This window comes from Acanthochromis polyacanthus, chromosome 6, assembly GCF_021347895.1.
Source record: "Acanthochromis polyacanthus isolate Apoly-LR-REF ecotype Palm Island chromosome 6, KAUST_Apoly_ChrSc, whole genome shotgun sequence".
Classification (NCBI taxonomy): Eukaryota; Metazoa; Chordata; class Actinopteri; family Pomacentridae; genus Acanthochromis; species Acanthochromis polyacanthus.
Window position 1 is genome coordinate 20,011,975 of NC_067118.1, and position 19,060 is coordinate 20,031,034.

General features: G+C 41.4%; 1 protein-coding gene across 3 annotated transcripts in view; it reads left to right on the forward strand.

The window, feature by feature from the left end:
• LOC110962824 (plexin-A1-like) overlaps window positions 1-19,060 on the forward strand; it is a 348,857-nt gene that overhangs the window by 191,866 nt on the left and 137,931 nt on the right. For all 3 annotated transcript variants that reach the window (XM_051949646.1, XM_051949645.1, XM_051949647.1), the window contains 2 exons: window positions 4,670-4,769; window positions 15,055-15,169. In XM_051949646.1, coding sequence (XP_051805606.1) covers window positions 4,670-4,769; window positions 15,055-15,169 — 215 coding nt within the window. The remainder of the gene's footprint in view (window positions 1-4,669; window positions 4,770-15,054; window positions 15,170-19,060) is intronic.

Consider the following 19,060-nt stretch of genomic DNA (forward strand, 5'->3'; position numbering starts at 1 on the left):
GAAACCCCAAAGCATTTATAAGATAACCATAATCCATCCATTATCTACACCGCTTAATCCTCATTAGGGTCACGAGGGAGCTGGAGTCTATCCCAGTTGATGTAGGGTGAAGGCAGGAGACACCCTGGACAGGTCAACAGTCTATCACAGGGCCACACATGCAGACAAACAATCATACTCACCAGGGTTCTCGCCAGTGCATTTCAGCGTAACGGGCCGTTACGCTGTCAGTTTAAAAGATTACGCTGTGATTAGGGCCGCTGCGCTGCGTTTCAAGTTGTGGTATTGTGTTTTGAGCACATTTACTTGCGTAATATTTCCATATTTATGTGAGAAAACTTCTTTATTGGGGCAGTTGGCGCTGTGAAAGAGAGTTATTTTGACAGATAACGCCATGTGCATTTGTTTTTATCGACTGGGTGCCTATCTAGGTTAATTTATGTCTCCCCACCTCAGCCGTACTTTCCTGTCGATTGACCCGTTCCCGTCTAAAATTAAGAGTCTCTTCCAATCTCGGGGTTACAATTAGCATGTCTCGGTTGTTTCCGTGATGCCATGTATGGTGAATAGCGACCTAAATCACGAGCATTTGGAGCATCTGCGTGACGCTCATTGGCTGACATCTGGGCCGGCCACTCGCGAGATTTAATGAAGGCTATTGCGCATGCACATAGTGTCAGGCCGTAACGACCTGCCGTTACACTGTAAAAAAATCCTGGTGAGAACCCTGCTCACATTCAGACCTACGGACAATTTAGAATCACCAATTAACCTCAGCATGTTTTTGGACTGTGGGAGGAAGCGAGAGAACCTGGAGAAAACCCACACATGCACAGAGAGAACATGGAAACTTGCAGAAAGATCCCAGGCCAGGACACGAACCAGGGATTGTCTAGCTGCGAGGTGAAAATGCTAATCACTGAGCCACTGTGCAACCCAAAACCTTAATTAAATACATATTATAACAACTTAATCAGTGATTATAATCATAGTTTATGTGTAAAATATAAAATATAACCAACCATTTTAAAATTAGCTGAAGACTGCATTAAATATATTTTTCATTTACATGATTCATTACAACAATTGCACCAGGACACATTAATTTTGTGTCATTTTGTTTCAGTGTCACTTTTATGACAGTGGTGGCATCAAAAAGTCACTTCCTTTCCCCTTTTAGCCAATCATGTGCTTCCTTTTTTAAAGCTAGCAAATTCTGCAGCTGCCACTGTAAACTTAAACAGTTAGCTTCTATTAGCTCTCTGAATAAAGCAGTTAGATATTACTGCAGGTTTTTAACAGTAAACGGACATAACTCAATTCCATACTTAACCTGCTGGTTGGCTGTGTTACAGTAGAAGCTAGAAAGTGGGTTAAGAACTACTAGCTAATTGACTAGATCTGTTTGCAGGTCTTGCTAACTCAAGGCAGGGGTCATGTGACTGGTTGAAAAGTTTGAGGTCAGTGATCTAGGGTTAAATTGAGCTGGAGTCCACCACTCTTTATCCTCATTAGGGTCGTGGGGGGTGCTGGAACCTATCCCAGCTGACTCTGGCGAAGGCAGGGGACACCCTGGACAGGTCGCCAGTCTGTCACAGGGCTACATATACAGACAAACAATCACACTCACATTCACACCTACGGGCAATTTGGAGTAGCCAATCAACCTCAGCATATTTTTGGACTGTGGGAGGAAGCCGGAGTGCCCAAAGAAAACCCACGCATGCACAGAGAGAACATGCAAACTCCATGCAGAAAAATCCCAGGCCCACCCCAGGATTTGAACTGGGGACCTTCTTGCTGCAAGGCGAACGTGCTAACCACTGTGCAGCCCTTACTCCAATATAACTTTTGAAATTGGTTCCAGACACTGTGTTGTGCTAAGCAAACAAATGTCACCTTCTTATTCTTTGATTATTATCAAACAGCAGCAGGATCTATACCATCACCACATTAGGACAGTTGAGTGCTGTTCATTCATGTGGCACAGCAGGAGGTGTCGTTCATTGTTTCAGTCTTCTGACATGTCATTGTGAACATACTCAGGCTGATTTACCAAATGTTTTCCTGCATAGCACACAGCTAAGCTGCTGCTCATATTCAATGTTTGCACTAAATGAAGCTCAGAATGAATGCAGCACCATCACTGCTGTCAGTGCTTTTTGTTTATTTTCACCAAATATTCTTTTTCATTGATTTTTTTTCAGGCTTACCAAATACGTTATGACACCGAGGTTTAGTTTTGCTGCTTAAACACAATAGTATTTGCAGCAGTGGCATTGCTGCATCCGCTGAACTAATCTAATCACCCAGGTAAATAAAAAATAAGACAGTCTAACAATGAAGACAAAAAAGTTTATTATACTCAGCCTGTAAGTTACTGTAGATAGTTTATATACTAACTATCCAGTAACTGTGCCATTGTATTCTTATTCTGTGGTACTTTACAGTGCTTTGAATGAACTGTTCTTCAGATTCATCTGCAATTTTTTTTTATCCAAAAGGTACAAAAAATATGCAGACATATTTTAAAACAAAACTATGGATAAGCTTTGGCTTCTCTCAAGTCGAATCTGATTTTTTGATCGATTTCATTTTAGATATCTGACTTTAAATACAATAGAGGTGAATGGATTTTAGTGTGTGAACACAGCTTTTCAGATACAGAGTCTTTGTTAAAATGGGAAATCCATGTCTTTCAAGCATGATGTTCACAGTTTAATGAGACCTCCTTTCTACTGAAGAAGTTTCTGCTGTCTGATTTGTAAGCCCCAACTTCACTGGACAACTACTCCTCACAAATCCCAATTTAACTCTGACATTGATAACACCACGTTCATAAAAGCAGTAAAGCAAGTTACGCCTCTGACTTATAATTAGTAATTTTATATATAACAAGAAAAGCACTCAGAGAGCACAGTACTCTGCCAAGGCTGTTTATTCCTTGACGTTGCACTGAGCACAGGCGTGTTTGCATGTGTACATTATGTACGGATGCCAAATCACCTGACCTAAATATGTAGTGGGCGGCGGGAATTGATGGTACTCGGAAACACCCCCACAATTTAATCAATTATTCCTTTTATCATTTCCGATTAGTCTGCAACGGTCAATCTGAAGTAGGATTGCAATCATGTGATCATCAGCAGGCAGCTGACGTAGTGTTCACTTGCTGTCATAGTTACAGTGACGCTGTGCTGCTATCTCTCAATGATGCACAAATCTTTAACAAATCCATTGGTCCAGATTATAAGCCACATGACTGCCAAAATCTGATGAGGCGGTGCCTGTGTCATTTCTGACCTTCCCTGAAAATGTCATCCAAATCTGTTAGTCCGTTTTTGAGTAATGTTGCCCACAGCCCAACAGATTCACAGATTAGCAAACAAACGTACACCGATCGTCACATACATCTGCCGCGTTCCTTGGTAGAATAATTGTTTTTATACAATATTAGCAGAGGTAGTTTTGTAGTATATGATAATTTTATAGCATTTTAATAGTGAACAGGCTACACATATCTCTTCATATCTGTTGGAGTAAATTAGTGCTGCCAATAGCTGGACATAACTTTTTTAGATTCACCATGTGTGTGGATGGGCTGCGCAGTAGCTCCGTGGTTAGCACTGTTGTCTTACAGCTAAAAGATCCCCTGTTCACGTGCCGGCCTGGGGCTGGGAGCTTTCTAGATTTTACACGTTCATGCTTGGGTTTTCTCCTGATTCCTCGGCTTCCTCCCACAGTCCAAAAATATGCTCAGGTAAACTGGTGATTCTTAATTGTCCATAGGTGTGAATGTGAGTATGACTGTTTCTATGTGCAGCCCTGTGATAGACTGGTAACCTGTCCCACAGTGTTCCCTGCCGTCACCCTAAGTCAACTGGGATAGACTCCAGCCCCCCCACCACCCTAATGAAGATTAAGCGGAGCATAGATAATGGATGGATGTGTGTGGTTGTTATTGAAGAACTAAAAGCTTTATAGACACATGTTTTGACAGTAAGATTAATCAGTTTTTCAAAAACTTTTTGAGCTGTTTTATTTGATGCTGCACAAACAGAAATGGTCTGCTTCATTCAGCTGTTTGAAACATGAGACATTTTTTTTCTCTTTAACTGCGCCCATTTCTTTGCAATTATCAAAATTATTAGAATTGTCAGACTTACAAACTTGTCAAAACCAATGAATGTACACAGACAGCTAAATAGTTTCTTTCACAGAGTAACTTCTCAAACAGTTTGTATTGATTGTGCTTGAGGCTCGGCTTGTTTTCCAGCAGAACCACTGTGGCTCTAAAATGCCAGCTATACAGTAAAAGACAAGTAATACAAGTGCAGTGAGCCTGCTAACATTTCAGAATACATTGCCTGGGACTAGACATGATCCTGGGGTCATGAAACTTTTTCCAAACATGAGATGTTAGTGATAATGTCAGTTGTAAACTATGGACATATAGGAAGAATACAAGGGAAACAACATCCATCCATCCATTCTCTATACACCGCTTTATCCTCACTAGGGTCGCGGGGGGTGCTGGAGTCTATCCCAGCTGACTCGGGCGAAAGCAGGGGACACCCTGCACAGGTCGCCAGTCTGTCGCAGGGCTACATATCCAGACAAACAATCAGGGAAACAACAGATAATATATAATGTGTATGTTTTCTTGTAGGTGACCAACGTGTTATAAAGCTGTATCTGAAGTCAAAGGAGACGGGGAAGAAGTTTGCCAGCGTGGACTTTGTCTTCTACAACTGCAGCGTCCACCAGTCGTAAGTTCAGTTTGTTGCTAACTATTGAGGCAAGAGGGAGAGAAAATGTCATTATATATGGCACTGTTTCCACGATGGACGGCATTAACGCCGTTTCAAATGCACAATGACATTACACACCCAGCAAGATGCATATCGGTGGAATGCGATAATCAATAAAAGGCTGACGGTACTTCTTAACCAAAAGCAATAGTGTTAAAATGTTGGCCAGCAAATAACTCATTTCATGGGGAATGGAGAGAACAGCGTGCGACCTCTGCTAATTCACTATTCAATGTTTTCAAGCTTTTTACAAATCAATTAGTTAATTAAATCTCAAGCAATGAAGAGACTACTGGTGAGTGAAATAATAAATCGATTCCTAACCATGCGAGACGTCGAAGAGCAGCCAAGCTTGGGAGGGTAAAGCGCGTCAGTCATGTTCCTTGGAAATAAATTATCCGTAATTTAAGTATAGGAATCCTGATTGGCTTTTCCACACTGGTTCAAAGGCATTTTTTAAAGATGTTTTTGTTTCTGTGCATGGCTACATCTATTCTTAAGAAAGAAGAAAAGAAAGAGAGAATAGTACCCGGCATTCATATAGGAAACGCTGTTTTAATTTGTAAAAGAGCAATTCATTCAAGTTGTTATGAATGGTGCTTAACATCTACAGAATTACTTCAGTTGATGAAATAATGGTTGATGGGGTAGAACAGTTAATTGTTTAACAACACTGTATTTCAAATTGCAAGAGCTGAGATTTTTAATTATAGTAGCTGCACTATGATATAAAAGTATAAAAGCTGTTTTAGTTGTCAGTTTAAGTTATAAGGACAACTCTTAGTCCTTGCTAATCAGTGTTGCTTCTGTGAATTAGCCAAGCGCCAAACTGAATCTCTGTCTTCACTATCGACTGTGTAATGTCAACTCTCTACATGCTGGTCACAAGACATCAATCCATGATCAAAGATGTTCAGTTTGTTTCTTTGTTTGTTTGCAAGAAACATTGCTTTTTATTATGTGATGTTTAAAAGTATGAAGTAAAGTTCATACTCTGATGGGCAGCAGATGGTTGTCAGAATATCAGTTTTTAAGCACAAGTGCAGCACCTGTTATCAGATTGTGACATCATATACTTTCAGAATATTGGGTAGCAACAGGGGCAACTTTTGACGCTGCTAAAAGCTAAAGCCAGGCCAGCTGAAGAGCTGAGATATGTACTACGAAACAAGTTCAACATACTCAGGATTTGTTTTTTCAAATCTGATTTAAATCCCAAACTCCGAACAGAGTAGGTTAGCTGTGCAAACATCAGTTACCGTGGTGATACAGAAGGTTAAAAGAAAGCTGCCTTCAAGACACTGAAAACTGTGACTTCAAGCTCAACATACTTTGCTAAAAAATTAGTCTTGCTTCGTAATACAGTCCTCTTACGGACACACACACACACACACACTTACAGATTCGATCTAGAATATTGTCCATCACATCATAAATTTACCTTTGATGATGTTACTTTGCAAGTGGTGTTCTGTCCACATGCAGCCAAAGGCCAGGCTGAGGACCGGACAAGGCCACAACAACAGCAACTGTTCATCCGATCTGCTTAATACTTAACTCTGCATTTACTTGGATCCCCAGTGATGCCCCAACCAAGTTTCAAGTACATCAGATGTTCAATTTTTGAGACATGCAAAGAATAGACATACACACACACACAGTGAGATTTTTCTTGATATCATATAGTATCGTATAGTCGTTTGGAAACTTTGAAAATGAGTTTTACTTATAACATTGCCCCCCCAAAGACAGCAAAAACAAACAAAAAAGCCTGTCATTTTGAGAAATTAAGTCTTATTTTTAGTCTCCCTCTTCATATCGGTGGAGTGCCTCTTCTTTAAATTTACACAAAGACAGGAGAGGCAGATTAGAGAGTGTCAGAGCAGCCATGTGATCAGCTGATAATGAATGAAGAATGTGTTCCTAATTGTCCTGCCTTGTTAAATAAAGGTTAAATGAAAATAAATAAAATGTCATTCGCTAAATGACTCTTGGCTGCTCCCCTGAAGTCGCTGATTGGGATTCACTGGCCAGAGTTTCACACACTCACTCTCTTACTCTAGTCTCTTCCACCTGGCACACACTCCCACTTAGGTATCTGCACTTTGTGTCGATTCGCCTGAAACGACGATGCATCTGCGGTACACTTAAAGTGGATTTGTGTTTCCCCTGCCAAACATAGATTGATGGCTGCATTGCTTCTTCTAATGTTTACACCATTCAAATATCATTAAAAAAGAATCAGGGCATCTTGAAAACACTTATCACCAGTAAATATGTGCACAGAATTGACTTTTTTTTTGCGCTCTGTTCGTGTCTAGCCATGGATTGGACATCGTATATTTTATACTATATAAACGAGGACCAATAAGAGATTTTTAAAAATCTGGCTAAGGAGCTCAATTTAGATTCTAGCTGCTTTGTTCAAAATGCAAACTCCAAACTAGCAGTTATGACAGCAGCCTTTAATTCCTGGGCCACTACCATTACAAGCAGCCAGTAATAATTATAAAGTGCACTTGTCCTGCCATCATCCTTCCCTCACTCCGTCCAGCCCCATGGCGCTCTTTTCGTTTCCTGTCTTCCCACCTTTCTCTTGTCTTCCTATTACTTTCTGCTCTCCCATTCCTCACTTTACCCGTCTCTCTGTCCCCTGGCCCCAACCCCTCTTAGCCCTCTCCCCCGCCTCTCTTTCCTTGCTGCTCTCTCGTTCATCAAGCCCATTTATTGCTCGCGCTCCGCTCTTGGCCCTGCATATATCTGCATAGTAATAGGCCGTTAATTAGCTCTAGCCAGGGTGCGTGTGTGGAGATGGTCATAATGGAGTGGGCTTGGAGAGAGAGCTCACCTGGGCCACTTCTCGGGGCCTGCAGGCCTGATTCAATGGCTTTGATTCATTTTTGTGAATGTGAACGTGCGAGCTCTCTGTTCTTCCGGCAAAAAGAGCTCTGTAGTGTCGCCATGCATACTTTTGTGCATCCAGGACATGTTTGCTCATTTGTGTGTGGGTGTATATTTCCGCTGCGTACCCCTGATTAGCTAGCCCACCTAGTCCTCCTCTCTTTGCTGCATAAACAGGCGTGCTGCTGTTTAAGCCTTTGATGTTGGCTTTACTTGCCCCCTCAGGGCTCTGCAGGACTGTAAAACTACAGTGCAGCTATTACCACGCCAGCTGTAACATAAACCCACATATTACACACCACTCCTCCTCCTCCACCACCGGTCACCTTTCACCTCGAAATCTTTGACCCCGACAGTGGGAAGCCGGGCGCAGGAGCCACGACGTTCAGCGCCTGATAATGGAGTTGCCCTCGTGGGTGTGGTGAGCGGGCGAAAGCGTAGCGCAGGCTTGCAACGGCAGACGTACAGTATCGGCACAGATGCACGAGCAGAGCAGCCTGCAGGCGAGCGCCCAGGCAGCCGTTGTGTGCAGCCTCACGCAGCCGTCGCGCCGCACGCTCGAAGGTGGATGCGGCCGCACCAGCCGCACACATACTCACGCAAACACACAAACAGGTGCATGCACAGTCAGAAAGAGCACGCCGAGACAGAAGGCACAGACTTGGCACAGCTGATTACGCTGCGAGCTATTTACATACGCTGTTACAATATTAGAAATTTGCATTAAAAAAGAGGTTTGGAATAGTTTAATTGAGCATGCGGGAGGAGGAATAATACATCTTTAAAGAGAGGAAGAGAAACAAACGGGAGAGAGAGGGCTGGAGGGGGGAGTGCAAGTCACATTCCCTGAGAGTTGGAGAGGGAAAAGACAACTGAGAAGGAGGTATGAAGAGGGGAAGAGAGATATAAAGCAGAGCGTTAGCCAACGAGACAGAGATTGTGCCCATTGTGTCAGGAATAATGCGTCCCACACAGCTAAAAGGTTAGTGCCCCAGCCTCGGGCCACCGTGACCATTACAATATGAAAGGGCTGAAATCTATGCAGAGAAAAGAACCACTCGAGGGAGGGGACCGGCCCTCTCTGCAGCCCCCGGGAAGGGTTCTTATTTCCAAGCAGACCGTCCACCATCACCCCCTTCTTGATCTACAGGCAACTCTTGGACTCATCTATTGGGAAACACTTTGTGTGATTACTAGTTGATTCTTCTTTTTTTTTTTTGTGGCAATAGTTGTTGGTCCAGTTTTTATTGAATATGACCTGGTTTAATTAAACTGAGGGTTGAGACTCACAGACTTACTGCTTTTGGACATGACTGAGACAAGATGCAATAATATCTTATAATGAGTCTCAGTCCCCTGTTGAGAATCTAAACATCTCATCTGGCTCCTGTGCCGTATAGCTTAATGATGTATGCATGGTTTTATTGCTGCTCACTTTGGAGCTTTATTGGATAAAACACAAAGAGGCCTATTTATAGATCACATAGCGCAGCCAGTCTTATCTGTGTTCTAAGCACTATGCACATGACAGACTAGCAGATATCTGGGAGATACGATGTCAGACCAATCTGGGGTTTTAATCAGAATCACATCGTGCCCGTGGCTGGTTCAATTAGTGATTAGGCCATTAAAGCTTTAAGCTTTGTACCTCAAAATGGGTTAGTGGCCTGTTTCATTTGTCTTGGCATATGCCGACACATTTTGGTGAGCAGCAGATAAAAGACCGGCCTCCTAATTAAGAAAGAATTGCAGCTTTATCGGTGACTTTATCTACATCGACCACAATTGAATGAACATATGATCATTCAATTCTTTCATATACGTTTGTGTGGGGTCGTAGCTCGCATATCAACAGCTTTGTTCCATCGATCGAGCCACGCTAGAACAAAAGCTCGGAGAAGATGAAAAGGCATTTGACCCGGCTCTGTTGCAAGGCCTTGTTAAATAGCAGGGGATTTTATTGACTATATTGCAGCAGTGCAGCCACTTACCCAAGTCAGTTGTCCAGGCATTGACAGCTCTACTGTCGGACAAGTCTCCACTGCCCAGGTGACCCAGAGGAACGCTTCATGTTAGCATAGGTGTCAGGTTGTGCGCGTAAGTTTGCCTCAGCCTGTGAGTGTGTGTGTTATCGCAGTCATGAGCATGCATACACAAGGCTGTGGATGGGCATGCACACATCCCTGCAACAAGAAATCAATAAACCCTGGGGTTAATAGTGAGGAGGAACTGGCTCACCAGCTCTACTAACAAACATCAGACTGTTAGCATAACCTCAGCCCACCCTTCTCCCCATGGAAATCCACCGGCATTGATTATAAACCTCACGCTGCAGTTCAGTCCAGGCTCACTAGCTTATCACTGGCTATAGGAAGCCTCCGCCATCTCTCTGTCACTCCAGTACAGGCGATTTAGGAGTTAACCCTCGAAAATCTGAATAAACCAAGGACAGAGGGACAAAGACAGTGCAAGGATTAGACTGAAATCCAATTTAAAGTCGGTCTTCCCAGCAGCAGGGTGGCATTGTGAGCTGAGCAACTGTCCTTCAGTTTGGAGGACCCGATTTTAAAGCCTCTTGGTGCCTCATTACTGTGGTGTTTTGGCTCTGGACTTGTCAGAGATCACTTGTCAGTCAAACAGTGAAGGTGATATTGTGATTTAGCTTGTCCTTTGACTTTACCGGGCAAGTTACAATTTTTCTAGATAAGAGTTCTTTGTAAGACTTTTTCCTGCTTTCTTTCTCTAGTTCTTTACTTTTCCAAGGAAAGATCTACCTGACAGGGCCTGATGACAAAAGGAGAGTTTTGATGTGCTGCTATAGATTAAATCTCAGTTCTGTAGCGTACATTTGTTTAAGGTCATGTGAAATGTGCGTCACGACACTGGATTGTAATGTGTTCAGCACAGCTATGTTTTACTGCAGTGCACAATGCACCGCTTTCACATTTCACAGACTATGGCTTCTGCAGTGTCATAAAAGACTAAGCTCTCACATTGCCTCAAAACTCTTAAACACTCAGGAAAACGAAGCAACATTTGCATTTATCTGTAGTTGTGTTTTTTTGGCCACCTGATGAATTTCAGTCCATATTCACTCTTCTATTAGCTACACTGAGGCTCCACCAGTTCCTGTAGAAAACCATCAGGCTCTTTAGCTGACTTTGTCTGCTGTTAATTAGGGTTAGCATCTGGTTCATTTTGAAGTTCCGTTGCAAAACCAACCACTTGTCTGCTGCAGCTGCTGGTGGTGTTAATGCAAGCATACAACTCAATTATACATTAAATGTGCCACAAACCCAAAACAGAAAGCTAAAACGGGTTTAAAAACTGTATTCAACATGGAGGGCCCTTCATATTTTAGTCAAGGTAGGCAGTGACAAGTGGATGATAGATAAATAAACTCAGTGACCTCCTTGAGTGGCTATAAGTTGGAGAACAGCAGCTGTGGCTGAAGCCTGATTGAGTACAGTGATGGCATCTTGGACAGAGGACTGACCTAACATATAATTATGCTTGCTTTTCTGAAACCAGTTAAGTGACATTTCGTTCACAAGTGGTATAATATATGCAAGTGGTATAAAGACTACAAGGCCAAGACTTTTTTTTTTTAATTACAGGAGAATATCACTTTTGTTTTTTGTTTTTTTTAAATTATTGAACACATGCTTATATCAGTCTCTGTTAGTGTTTTTTCCTGTTCTTTTTTCCCACTGAGCTTGTTTTTGACATTTTGAAACTCAGTTTGCAGCTTAAATTTAAGTGATTTTCCAGCCAACACTCTGACAAGTACTGTATATGACAATACAGATTATAAGTGGAGACTTTCTCTTTCCTCCTGTAGGTTTCAGATGATAGACAGAAAGCTGAGTATAATTTACCACAACTCTGAGAAAAGCATGATCAGGCAAAATTAAGTTTTCTTTTATCGTTTTTATTTTATTTTTTTTTAGCTTCTCACCTTGATGTGCTATATATATATATATATATATATATATATATAACATTCAAAACTTATATAACATTCAAAAGTTTGCAGTCACTTAGAAACGTCCTTATTTTTGAAAGAAAAACTTTTTTTTTTCCAGTGACAATATTAAATGAATGAGAAATACAGTCCAGACATTATTAATGTGGTAAATGACTACTGTAGCTGGAAACAGATGATTTTTTAATGGAATATCTACATAGAGGTACAGAGGAACATTTCCATCAACCATCACTCCTGTGTTCTAATGCTACATTGTGTTAGCTAATGGTGTTGAAAGGCTATTTGATGATTGGAAAACTCTTGTGCAATTAAGTTAGCACGTGAATAAAAGTGAGTTTTCATGGAAAACATGAAATTGTCTGAGTGAGCCCAAACTTTTGAACGGTAGCGTACACATAAAATGTACTCTTTATCTATTATTATTGTTATTATTATTATTATTATATTTGTTTACATTATTCCCTTCTGGTGCTTCCGTCTGGTGGCCAAGATGGCCTTGTTTTTTATTTTTTTGTTTGTTTTTTTCTGGTAATCCGTGTTCGAATGTGTATATATTCATTTTGCTTCCTCAACTCTGAAGGAATAAAAAAAAAACAAATGTTATATAAAAACAGGCTTATCTTGGTCTGCCAGCTTAGTTCACTGTAAGCCTCCAAGCATGGAGAATAAGAAGGGAGGAGTGGATCGCCAAGGATTCTTTCCTGCTCTCTCTCGCCTGTTTTCAACATCCGCCTTGGCCTCGCTGACAGCTGGAATAAAGTCTTAATGCACGAGGCCGCCGTTACACTTGTCATTCCAACGTGATTGCTGGTGATTTGAGCATAAACATTTGATGTTGTGCGACTGTGTTGGTGCATGCCATCAGTCGATCTGTCAGTGTCTGATACGTGTCCCATTTTGAAGGTGTTCTTTTGATCTGTTTCCACTCTTCCTGTATTTCACTTGGCAGCTGTTCCTCCTGAGCCTGTTGTGCATATGTCCAACAATGAAGGCTAATGTGTGTCCAATACATGTTGTGTGGTGCAGCTTTATGTGGCATCAGGGGAGTAGATTTAGTCATTTTTGTAAGATATACACTGACTTCTTGGATTATAAGAGCATCTATATTTGTGCTAAGACAGAATAGGAGAAGAGTGTTTCTTCTATTTACCTTCGCAACCCCAAGCAGTTTCCTGGTGTGTTTTGCTGCTGTTGCATTTTTTTTCCACGGTGGGTTAATTTTTCACAGCAAAATAAAGTCCTGCAATCCCCATTAAAACACCACAACTATTGCTAGAAGTTCTGTAGAGAGAGCTTAAAGATCTATTTTGTGCCCTACAGTCTATTATTTCAATAAGACTACATACAATACAATAGTGATTATTTTTATTTCTACACTTTTCAGGAAACAGTAAAACCATGGTCATCTCTGTCATTCTGTCTGTCATCAGTCTGTCTCTCTCATTGAAGTGGAACATCATAAACGTTGGGCTGCAACTAATAATGGTTTCCATTGTTGATTCATGTGTTGTTGTTTTTCAGTTTCAGTCATTTGGCTTAAAAAATCTCAGAAAATGATGAAAAAATTTTCTCACAGTCCAGGATGATGTTCTCGAATGTGTAATTGTGTTTCCAAGAAATTTACAAAGCTGGAATCAAAGAATTTTCTCTTTTTTCTTCTTAAAATGTTGATAATTCCATAAATATTTGACCTTTCATATAATAGTTGACTACTAACTGATGAACTGTTGCAGCTCAAGTATGGGGTTAGCATTATGTCTGGCCAACTATGATCATCTCTGTGCATTACTGCCTGTAGTAGAAAATAATAGTTTGCTCTGGTTGGCATGATAAAGGGTCTGCACAGTGGGCTTGGTGGTCAGCAGTTTTACCTTGCAGCTTGAAGATCCCCGGTTTGCGTCCCCACCTTCCCGGGATCTTTCTGCATGGAGTTTGCATGTTCTCCCTGTGCGTTGATGGGTTTTCTCCGGGTACTCTGGCTTCCTACTACAGTCCTAAAACATGCTGAGGTTAATTGGTAACTCTAAATTGTCCGTAGGTGTGAATGTGAGTGTGATTGTTTGTCTGAATGTGTAGCCCTGCGATAGACTGATGACCTGTCCAAGTTGTCCGTTGCTTTTACCCCAAGTCATCTGGGATATACTCCAGCTCCCCTGTGAGCTGTGTATAGATAATGGATGGATGGATAGTATTATACAGTTGCCCACTGTAACGATAATGCAGATGTAAGGTGTATTAGCTGACACTGACCAGTTTTCCACTCCACCTCATCTTCACTCCGCAGCTCAGCTACGTTCTAGTCTGTGTCAAGTTCATTAGATATCGTGTCAGACTCAGAATTGAAGGAAAATTGTCTGTCACATGCCTGTGACTTTTAGCCTAATCAATGTCAAATTAGCATAGGAAGTACCATTTAGCATATTCACCAACTTGACAAGAGAGTGATGTCATATCTCACTGCTCTGCACAGAGGGCCTCAACCTCTGAGTTGTTCTCAAATAGAATTAACTTCACCATTTTCAAATAAAAACAGTAAAGTTTTTGTTGTTCTGAACATTTAGTATTTTAAAGATTTTTTTCAAGTTTCTTTTCTTTCTTTAAAAAAAATTTAAAAAAAATCAAAGGACAAAATACAGTAATGGAGTGCTGATAACCACTGTGGGTATAAAAGGAATTAGCAAGTCAGATTTGATCAAACGAATCGTAAGGGAAGCTGAAGCAGCAGGACCCTAGTGAACATTCTTGCACTTAATTCTTAGAGGCATGAGTGATTGGACCTTACACTCTTCCATAAGTAGGTCAAAAGTGGCCCGTATAAAAATCTGTGTGTTTTTATGCCATTTTTGTCCACCTAAGATTGAATTCATGTTTGAAATGTGTTTATTTTTCACTTTATAGCCGATTTTGAACATTTTGATGATTGAAAAAGAAGATTACACAGAACAGAAATAGAAAATTGTCAGCATCCATTTTGTTGACGTTTTTTTTCCCTCTTTTCCTTCAGCTGTTGCTACTCTCCATCCCCTCAAGTTAGGGCGCTGCATCACCTCTTGTATGATATTATCAATGATAAAGAGGTTGGGGTAGTAATATGACTATTACAAGCTCTCTAAAAATATAAAAGGTAACTTAAAAATTTAAATGAATGATATCAAAAACCTGTTTTTTAAGGAATACCTTGAATATGAAATGATACCAACTTTTCATGACAGAGATATTGCAAGAAAACGACCTCACCGCATCATTTTTGACCCACTTATACATCTACGGGTTAAAAGCAACTATTATTGCCTCAGTTTTAGCTTTATAATGTAACCTCTTCTTCTCTTTGTCTCTTTTCATCACTCCCTCCAGATGCCTGTCCTGTGTTAACGGAAAATTCCCCTGCCACTGGTGCAAATATCGCCACATGTGCACGCAGGATGCCAGTGACTGCTCCTTCCAGGAGGGACGAGTCAACACCTCAGAGGTAAGGGTTTGAGCATGCACACACACGCACGCGCACACACACAATCACAAACAACACATACAAAAGCACGCAGACACTGATGAGCACATGTAGTCAAACATGTCACAAAGAAAGCTTCAGAAGCACATACAAAGCAACACATGAATACATTTATGAGTATGAACACGCACACATGAGTATGTATCGTAGCTTCATAATGCCAAGGGTGCAGCTGGGACCTGTACACCATCTGAGAGTGTGTATGTGAGTATATGAATGAGTGCTGCTGTGAGTGGCCCAGAAGCAGCTGTTTTACTCTAAGCAGCGCTGGATTTATTCACTTATAAACAAGTCAGGGTGAATGAGTATGCAAATGGAGGCGCGCACTACCGTCCCAAATGTTATATTTGCATGAAAACCCTCATCCATCCACGAGCTGACTCGCTTTCACCGTGCCTCTGTCTGCGTTGAATTCTCCAGTTCTCACTCGCTCTCGCACAAACGCAGGATTTCACACTGACAAACACACACACCAAAAAAAAAAAAAAAAATTGCTCAAGTGTCTTCGGAAAGTTGCACTTAACCACCCAACCACATTGCCTTTTAGCTTTTCCTCTATTTCAGTTTAGAGCTTCGTGTTTGCACACAGATATTATCTCCTCTCATTCCTTCTTTGTCACCTTCGCTCCCCTTTCGTCGTCCGTCTTTGCTGCTTTCTTTCCGTAGAATAAGTTATTGGGTTCCAAGGATGCAAACACACTCGGCCATTCAGTCTCCTCTCTCAGCTTTCTTTCATTTGTTCATTCTTTGTGCTCCAGAAAAACAGAGCTGTTGAAAGGATACAATCAGAGAAGAAACTTGGTGTATGCAGTGTGGGTGGGCATGAAGCATGTGTATGTTTGGGTGTGTGCGTAGACATGTTTGTGTGTGTTTGTGTGTGTGTTTATACTGTATACGCATGGATGTGTTTGTGTATATGTTTTTTCATGTGTGCATGACCGCTGTCTTTACCTTAAAAGATGGAGTGTCTGTATTTGAATTATTGTATGAATGAGGCTACAATTTTCAGCATTTTGTGTGTGTGTGTGTGTGGGTGTGTGTCTGTGTGGGTGTGGGTGGAGAGGGAGAAAAGGGGGATAACACTTGACTCCACACACCCTGTCATCACATGTTACGCCCTCCTGTAAACACACCAGGCTGACATCCAACCCCGTCTTGTTTGGAGAGCCACACCAATTCATCTGTCCTTTTTTTTTATTCCCTTCTTTTTGCCTCCCTTTCCCCCCCCTCTCCTTCTGATGTACTCTGTCTTTGTGGTGCAGCCGTTTCCATGGTTACAAAGACACTTTGAATGTCAGGAGAGGTTTGTTGAATTCTGATAGACACACAAACACAAACTCGCGCCATCACCGCCATCCTTACACGGATTGCTGTTATTACCGCGGCAGACAGTGAAGAGACAGCTTGGGGCTTTTGTGATGGATGCATGTGCTTTGATGTTTCCTTATGTTCTCTCTCTGTCATTGAATAGGTAGGATTTTGAAGTGGCGCATATGCTCGACTTGGGCCAACAGCAGCAGTTTTGTCGTCACACATTTATCTCTTCTAGCCTTGATTTTGTTCCAATTTGCCAGTTCGGAGCCCCTGCTGAAAGCAATATTGCCCATCACCGCTGCCTGAAAAAGTTTCCCCCTGTGTCATTAGCAGTCAGTTGCCAAAGTGATTGAATTCACACTACACTGGTTATCTTCCCAAAGGCATTTGTCATATTTCTTGAGGCTGACTTCACTTCATATCTGATCAGATTCCTAGCATATGTGAGTCTGCAGTAGAGGTAAATCACAAAAACACACCTTTCCATCCGCGTGTGTAAACAGATAACTGCTAATGTATAATTTTTTAGCCCCTTTAAAGTAAGTGTAATTCTCTCCTGTCACTTCCTGGATTTGTAAATATATATAAATCAGCTGTGTTGTGACAGCAGATAAACAGAGAGGCACATTAGGGGCGACCAGGCAGAAAATTGCTAGAGTCGGAGAAACACTTGAGAAGGCCATCAACAGAAATGCATAACATACACAAACAATGAGAGAGACAAACACCAGTAGAAACAAACACAGAGACAAACAAATTTGCTCTGCTCCAATGAATCCCAGCATTGGGCTGGTAGAGCCGACTGGGCCGATGCTGGGCCCGGGGGTTGCTTCAAATGACTTCATTTAGATTCAAGGAAATAGGAAAAATAAGACAGTAATAAAAACCAACGAATAAGTAATAGAAAAACAGGTTTGTTTGCATTTATTTCCTTGTCTACAAGCTTGCCTGCTTACTCATTTATTGATTGCAATTCGCCTGCTTGTTAATTAAGTCATTCATTCATTTTGCATGTGGTTGCTTTTCACTCAGGATATTTCATGTCCCACAAATGAATTAATGCGCTCTGTGATTGACAGCAGAGACAGAAAATAGCTGCCAAATAACATCCCCTGATGGGAGCTTTGACAGGGAGTGACTTATTTTCCTTTTGTGTGTGTGTGTGTTAAATGCTCCACGCTACAACAGTTTCATCCTTAGTCATGACCTGAGGTGCTGGTTATTGATGACACCACTATATTGTCTTCATGTTGTTGAATAATACGGGATATGTCAGAAACGTGTGTGACACAAACACCAATATGGCAACAACCTGGGAAAAAACTAATTGAAAATGGTATAAAACTCAATTTCAAAAGTAGTTATGAATGCAGATCAGTCCACAAGTATACAAGGAGAGGTGTAATAGCAATGTAAAGCCTGGACTACCAGGATGTACATGCTGTTCTATCATGTGGGGATCAAAAGGATAAAATGATTGTGGCCAAGATCATCTCCTAGAGTTGTAAAGCCTTCCTCTTTGGATTATTAACCGCTTTGCAGGGTGCTGCTGTCTGATAAGCCATGGATCTTTGCACTGGTCTTCCAGGATCACAATCATCCAATCCATTCTCATTCCCAGGGTGTCAAGTACTGCTGTCGTGTCAAAACCGGTGTCATCTAACAGATACACATGGGCTGTTCTTTGGCATTGGTAGCACCCTTGTCAGTATTCAATGCTGATAGATGTTTACAAGTATTTCTGAGACTTCTACCAGGAGAGTGAGGCATGTGTCCCATGCGCAGCCGACACACTGAAAAGTTTTGGAGAAGGTTGGATCATGCAATAAAGCAGCCCTGATCTATTTTTTTTTCTGCAAATTATCCATTTGAATGACAGTGCTTGGTCCCTGCAACTACTAAAACAGTCCACTCTTATTATCCTTAGTGGATGTCATTGCTTCATTTTGTTCTTAGCTCTGTCCAAGACAATTATGAGAGTTTTAAAGAAATCCAAACATATCGGAGCTTTTTATTCCTCCTATGGCAGAATGATGATGAGGTGTAGCCAGACCATTCTACACAGTGCTGTGTCAGTGTTAGAGAATGGTCTTGGTGCATTTTCAGATTGAAAAGTGACACCAAAGGGCACTCAGAGTCTTCAAATATGACACGCAGAGATACTGACAAAGCAGCAGTATGTGATGAGCTGGGTGTGAGACCAGGCTCAAGCATCTCACAGGTACCTGGTTGGGAAAAAAAAGTTTGATGTATATTTATCGGTGCTTTTTTCATCTGTCTGCTACATTCACAGATTACTGCAAACTTAAAGTGCAATTATAGTGATTATGTTCAACACTTTAAGACTTTTTGTAAACTCAAGCACTTTCAGTGTCTCAAAAAGTGGTCTATTATGGGTTGTTCTACACCGTTTGCCGGTACCAGGAATGTTGTGGTTAACGTTAGCTCTGGTGCTAACACCAGTGATACCGTCGGCTTGAAGTGCTGCGGTGATAATAAAACTCTTTGTTGCACAACTAGCATATAACCACACTTTTA